General features: G+C 36.9%; 1 protein-coding gene across 3 annotated transcripts in view; it reads left to right on the top strand.

Annotated features, from left to right (window-relative positions):
- Xrn1 (5'-3' exoribonuclease 1) overlaps positions 1 to 7,155 on the top strand; it is a gene marked incomplete in the record, with an annotated part of 152,837 nt that overhangs the window by 97,554 nt on the left and 48,128 nt on the right. For all 3 annotated transcript variants that reach the window (XM_029557814.1, XM_029557813.1, XM_017795169.2), the window contains 1 exon segment: positions 377 to 446. In XM_029557814.1, the coding sequence (XP_029413674.1) occupies positions 377 to 446 (70 nt within the window).

Consider the following 7,155-nt stretch of genomic DNA (forward strand, 5'->3'; position numbering starts at 1 on the left):
TTCTGATCTCACAGGTGTGTGCATCCCTCTATACACACACACACACACACACACACACACACACATATATATATATAATATGCTTCAAAACTTGCAAAACACTACTACATATTAGTTCATATATGTACATATTCAATAAAAGTGTAAGGAAGTATATAGGAAATCAAATTGCAATTGGTGGTTATACAGTGGTCTTCTAAGGTGTTTGTTCACTTTCTTACCTTAATGGTACTCAGTATTTTTATCTGTTATTCTTCATATCCCAAATGTTTTATGTGAACTGTTAAAACAGATGCTTCTGAGCGCTCTAAAAATCTTAGTGCTGTTTTCCGTTGTATGGTTTTTCAGCCTGACTCCCTTTCTCCATCTTTAACAGCTAATCGAGAAGCTGATGTACTATTTGAAGTATTATTTGATGAAGAATTTCCTGGAGGCTTAACAATAAGGTTTGTATTTCCAAATAATAATTGTATTTTGTGACTATGTCCAGGTAGCCTCTCTCCAGTTCTGTATTACTTGTAAATGTGTTTATCTATAATCTGACATCGTCCTTGCTACTCGTGTTATGACAATGAATAAGACAGACATTCTGTCTACCCTCTGAGTTTTCAATTTAGTGAACGAGGTTCATCAACTGACTGAATATTATTTTAATTAAAATTACAAGTACATAGACAAGTTAACTGAGTGAAGAGGAATGAATCAAGTAAAAAGTAGTCAGGAAGACAGACTAGTATATGAAATAAGGGACATTTTGAGTTAAATAACTTGAAGAACAGAGCTAGTAATAAAAAAGTCTTCATTATCTAAATTATTGGACAGGTATGTGCTCGAGCCAGACTGGAGTGGCTTGAGAAACACATGGCAAGTGCAGTGAGAGACACAGGGAACAGAGGTAACCTTTGAGAAATCTGACCATGAAAGGAAAGAGCAATAATTGGAAGTTAGCAGGTTAAGAAAGTAGAGTTGGATTCCTTTTATTTTAAAGTAAATGAAACTTGATGTCATTTTGAGGGAGTTCCAATACAAAAGTTTAAGTTACAGAAAATGCTAGTTAGAAAATGCAGGTGCTTGAGAAATGGCTCAGCAGTTAAGAGCACTGCTGCTCTTGCAGAGGACCCAGGTGCAAATCCCAGCACCCACATGGCAACTAACAACTGTCCATATTACTCCAGTGCCAGAGGATCCAGCGCCCTCTTCCAACCTCTGTGAGCATTGTACGACATAGGTGCACTTGCATACATGCAGGAAATACACTCATACACATAAAATAAAATATATATGTATATATAAAAGGAAGAAAATGTGAGCTCTCTTGCTATATTTTGTGTTACTGTGGATGGGTTAATTAAAAGTATCTAACCTTCAATAGCCTCATTTATAATGAAAATTACTAGATTCTTGGGAGGAAAAAATAAGATCCTTTCCAGCTTTTCTTCTATCTTTCTAAAATTAGCTGCAGAAATTATGAATTTTACTCAATTTCCTTTTCATTATTTTGGTTAGTGAGTAATTATAATTTAAAAATTACTCTTGTTTATCCTTCTGGCATAAAATTACAATTTTGAGTCTATCTACCAAGTAATACCCTTCAAGATGCCATTATTGGCCAACAAGATGATGCAACAGGTAAAGGTACTTGCCACACAAGTCTACAACCTGAGTTTGATCCTCAAAACCCAGGTAAAGGCAAAAGGAAAGAACTGACTCCACAGAGTTGTCCTCTGACCTCTACATTTGTGCCTGTAGCACATGTACCCACATATATCATACACACATACACACTAATCTTTTCAGTTTAATGTTTTTTGCCTGCATGTGAACTGTGTGCATGCCATGCCCATGGAGGCCAGAAGAGAGGATCAAATCATCTGGAACTGTAGTTTTGAACAGTTGATAGAAACCATGTGGGTATTGGGAGTCAAACCTGGGGTCTCTGCAAGGGCAACCAGTGCTCTTAAATACTGAGCCATCTCTCCAGCTTCATATTACTGTTGTTTTGAAACTATGCTTATTGTCCTAAGACCTTTCTATCTATACTCTTCAAATACAGCAACAGAATCTGGATCCCTTACCCAATTTTATTCTCATTAAAATGTTTTGTTATAATAACTATCCCAATAGCTATATATATATGTTTAATGTACTTAATAGTTTAATATATTGACCTCAAACCAAAGATCCCTCTTCCTCCATATTTCAGGTGGGATGACATGAGCACCACACTCAGCTTTCAAAATCTATTTGTATAATTTTTGGTTTGGAGGGATTGCTTGGTTGGTTGGTTGGTTCTTGTTCTTTTGGTTTTGGGGGTTGTTTGGGTTTTAGTTTTGGTTTGTTTTTTTGAGACAGGGTCTCACTATGTATTCCTAGCTAGCCTGGAACTTGCTATATAGACCATCCCAAGCTGGCCTCAATCTCTCCCTCCCAAGTGTTGGGATTAAACATGTGCACCACCACACCAAGCCTTGTTTTTGAGACAAGATTTCATCTAGCCGGACTGGCTTTAGATTTGAAGTGTAGGTAAGGCTGGCCTTGAACTCCTGATCTTCCTGCTTTAGCCTCCCAAGTGCTGTGATTACAGGTATGTATCACCACACTTGAATTCCTTTTTGTTTTTTGTTTTCTTAATTCCTTTTTCTCCTCCTCCTAGTTTATACAGAATATCTCAAAGAATCTTAATTATCTTTATACCCCTGTCTTCACTGGTATACTCCCACAGCCCCCTCCCACTGGAACTCATATACTCTATCATCCATATTAAGTCCCAGTTTGTCAAGTCAGATGTTTTTTTAACTAGCTAGGCATTATTCATTTCTTCTCTCTCTCCTTGTCTAACCCTTCCACCACGGTTTGACCATTTAAAGTGTCCCAGTTTTCCCCATTTCTCCCTTAATACCAGTCTCCTATGGTTCTACCTCTCTTGAGCTCCTTCTTTTCCTTTATCCCCAAGGTTCCTTGTATAACCCTCCCTCTCCCTCCCATTTAAATAGCTATTTTTATCCATTTCTCCCTTTGTTTTTTTATTTGTTTTGGTCTTTTTGAGATGGTCTCCCAAGTAGCCCCAGCTCACTGATATATATATGGATTTGTTGCTAGGATCCACATATGAGGGAGAATATACATTGTTTGTTTTTCTGAGTCTGTTACTTCACTTAATATAACAGTTTCTAGTTCTAACCATTTACCTGCAAATTTCATGATTTTGTCTTTCTTTACCCCTGAGTAGAACTCCGTTGTGTAAATGTACCACATTTTCAGTATCCACTCGTCAGTTGAAGGACACTTAGGTTGCTTCCATCTCTTAGCTATTGTGCAAAGAGCAGCAATAAACATGGTTGTACAAGTGTCTCTGCAATAGGATGAGTTGTTTGTGTATATGCCAAGAAGTCATATAACCAGGTCAAATGGTAGGTTCATTTTTAGTTTGTTTTTATTTTACGTATATGTGTATATTGTCTACACATGTGTGTATTGCCTACATGTGTGTAAATGCACCTGTGTTGTGCATTGCCCATGGAGGTCAGAAGAAGATGTTGGATCCCCTGGAACTGGAGTTAAGGTCAGTTGTTAGCTGCCATGTGGGTGCTGGGATTCGAACCCGGGTCTTCTGCAAGAACGTTCAGTGTTCTTAACCATTGAGCCATCTTTCCAGCCCCCATAGGGGTTGCACAAGTTTGCAGCCCCACCAGCAATGGATGAGTGTTCCCCTTTCCCCACATCCTCTCCAACATTTGGTATCATTTGTTCTCTTGGTCTTAGCCAGTCTGACTGGGGTAAGATGAAATCTTAAAGTTGTTTTAATTTGCATTTCCCTAATTATTAGTGAAGTTGAACACCTTTTAAGATGTTTCTTAGCCATCTTTATTTCTTCCTTTGAGAACTCTCTGTTAGATCTTTAGTGCATCTTTTAATTGGGTTACTTGCTTTCTTGACTCTGTTTTTGTTTTTTGAGTTTTTTATATATTCTGGATGTTAAACCTCGGTCAGATGTGTCACTGGTGAAGATTTTCTCCCACTCTGGGTTTTCTTTTCACTTCCTTGTTTGTTTGTTTGTTTGTTTGCTATACAGAAGCTTTTTAGTTCAGTGAGGTACCACTTGTTGATTCTTGACCTTAATTTCTGAGCAATTGATGTCCTATTTAGAAAGTCCTCTCCTACATCTGTATCTTGTAGGTTACTGCCAATGTTTTCTTTTAACAATTTCAGAGTCTCAGGTTTCGCATTGAGGTCTTTGATCCATTTGGAGTTGACTTTTGTGCAGTGTGAAAGATAAAGGTCTAAGTTTCATTCTTCTGTAGGTGGAGATCCAGTTTTGCCAGTACCATTTGCTGAAGATGCTGTCTTTCCTCCAGCGAATCTTCTTGGCCCCTTTATCAAATATCAGGTGGCTGAAATTGCATGTATTCATGTTTGGGTCTTCAATTATGTTTCATTGGTCTACGGGTCTATTTTTGTTCCATTACCACGATGTTTTTATGACTATAGCTCTGTAGTACAGTTTGAAATCTGGTATCCTAATCCACCCCCAGCATTGCTCTTTGTGCTTAGGGTTGCTTTGGCTGTCCAGGGTCTTTTGTGGTTTTTTTCTAATTCTGTGAAGAATGTCATGGGCATTTTGATTGGCATTGCATTGACTTTATAAATGGCTTTTGGTAGAATGGCCATTTTCACAATATTAATTATTCTAATCCCATGAGCATGGAAGGTCCTTCCATCATCTGGTGTCTTCTTCAGTCTCTTTCTTTAAAGATTTAAAATTTTCATTGTAGAGGTCTTTAATGTCTTTTGTCCAGTTTATTCTGAGAAATTGGTATATAGAAAGGTTACTGATTTTTGTAGATTAATTTTATGTTAATCATTTCTAGGAGTCTTCTGATGGAATTTGTGGCATCTCTTAGATATAATATCATATCATCTGCAAAAAGGGATAATTTGACCTCTTCTTTTTCAATTCGTACTCCTTTAATTTCCTTCTCCTGTCTTATTGCTCTAACAAGAGTTTTAAGCAGTATATTTAAAAGGAGAGGAGATAATAGCTTTGTCTGGTTTTAATGAGAATGCTTCCAGTTTTTTTCCATTTAGAGTGATGTTGGCTGTGGGTTTGTTGTATATATCTTTAATTATGTTGCAGTATGTTCCCTCCAATCCAATTCTCTCTAGGACTTTGAACATAAAATGTACGTTGAATTTTGTCAAAGGCCTTCTCTGCATCTATTGAGATGACCATGTGTTATTTGTCTTTGAGTCCATTTATGTGATTTATGATATTTATTGACTTGCATATATTGAACCATCCCTGTATCTCTAGAATAAAGCCAACTTGATCATGATGGATGATCTTTTTGATGTGTGTATGCAGTTTACAAATACTTTGCTGAGAATTTTTACATCTATGTTCATTAAGGAATTGGGCTTATAGTTTTCTTTTTTGGTTGTATCTTTACCTGATTTGGTGTTAAAGTGATGCTGGCTTCATAGAAGGAATTTGGAAGTTCCCCCTCTGTTTCTTTTTTTAATAAATTAAGCAGTATTGGATATAGATCGTCTTTAAATGTCTGGTAGAATTATGCTGTGAAGCCATCTGGGCCTGGGCTTTTTTTAGTTTGGAGATTTTGTATTACTGTTTCAATTTCCTTACATGTTATGGGTCTGTTTAAGCTGTTGATCTCTTTTTGGCTTAGCTATGGTGATTCCTATGACTTTAGATACACATCCATTTCTTTTTGGTTTTCAAATTTAATAGCATATAGTTTTTTAAAGTATTCCCTAATAATGTTCTGGATCTTTTTGTTGTCTGTTGTGATGTTTCCCCTTTCCTCTCTGATTTTGTTGATTTGGAGGGCTCTTTGTTTCTTTTGGGTAACTGGGCTAATGGTCTGTCAATCTTGTTTATCTTTTCAAAGAACCAGCTCTTCGATTCGTTGATTCTTTGTATTGTTTTCTTTGTTTCTCTTTCATTAATTTCTGCTCTGATTTTTGTTATTTCTTCTTGTCTGCTGGTTTTGGATTTGATTTGTTGTTGCCTTTTAAGTGTCTTGAGTTGCAATGTTAAGTCATTTATTTGTGTTCTTTCTGATTTTTTAATGTAGGCTCTTAGAGCTATAAACTTCCCTCTTAGGACTGCTTTTAAATTGTCCCAGAGGTTTGTTGTGTCGTATTGTTCTTTTGATTTAGTTCCAGGAATACTTTTATTTCTTCCTTAATTTCTCCTTTGACCCATTCATCATTCAGGAGTGTGTTGTTTAGTCTCCATGAGTTCATGTGGTTAATGGGGCTTCTTCTGGTGTTGAGTTTTTAAACTTTACTGCACTGTGGTCTGATAGGATGCATGGAATTATTTCAATTTTTTTTTGTATTTGTTGAGGCTTGTTTTGTGCCCCGGTATGTGGTCAGTTTTGGAGAAAGTTCCATGGATGCTGAGTAGAAAGTATATTCTTTGGTGCTTGGGTGGAATATTTGGTAGATGTCTGTTAGGTCCATTTGATGTATGGTATTGCTTGATTCAGATGTCTCTGTTTTTCTTTGTCCCTTAGACCTAATGGAGAGAGTGGGGTATTGAAGTCCCCTACTATTTTTGTGTTGGGATTAATCTGGGTCTTAAAGTCCTGTAGTATTGTTTTTATGAAGTTGGGTACACCAGAGTTGGTGCATATATATTCATGATTGTAGTATCTTCTTGGTCAGTTGTTCCTTTGATCAGAATGAAGTGGCCTATCTCTTCTGTTTAGTTTGGAATATTTTTTCCATGCTTTCACCATAAAGTATTGCCTGTTCTTGAGGGTGAGATGAGTTTCTTGCAGACAATGAAAAGATGGATTTGGGGCTAGAGAAATGGCTCAGCAGTTAAGAGCACCAACTGCTCTTGCAGAGGATCCGGGTTCAATTCCCAGCTCCCACATGGTGGCTACGAACTGTCCTTAACTCCAGTTCCAGGGGAATCTGAAGCTCTCTTCTGACCTCTGCGGCATTGCATGACATGGGTGCACTCACATACATGCACACAATATACTCATATACATAAAATAAAAATAATAAATAAAAATTTTTTTTAAAGATGGATTTTGTTTCTTAATTCATTCACCTAGCCTGTGTCTTTTGACTGGGGAGTTCAGTCCATTGATATTTAAAGTTATTATTGAAAGATGTGATTGA

This window comes from Nannospalax galili, unplaced genomic scaffold, assembly GCF_000622305.1.
Source record: "Nannospalax galili isolate Female #2095 unplaced genomic scaffold, S.galili_v1.0 scaffold708, whole genome shotgun sequence".
Classification (NCBI taxonomy): domain Eukaryota; kingdom Metazoa; phylum Chordata; class Mammalia; order Rodentia; family Spalacidae; genus Nannospalax; species Nannospalax galili.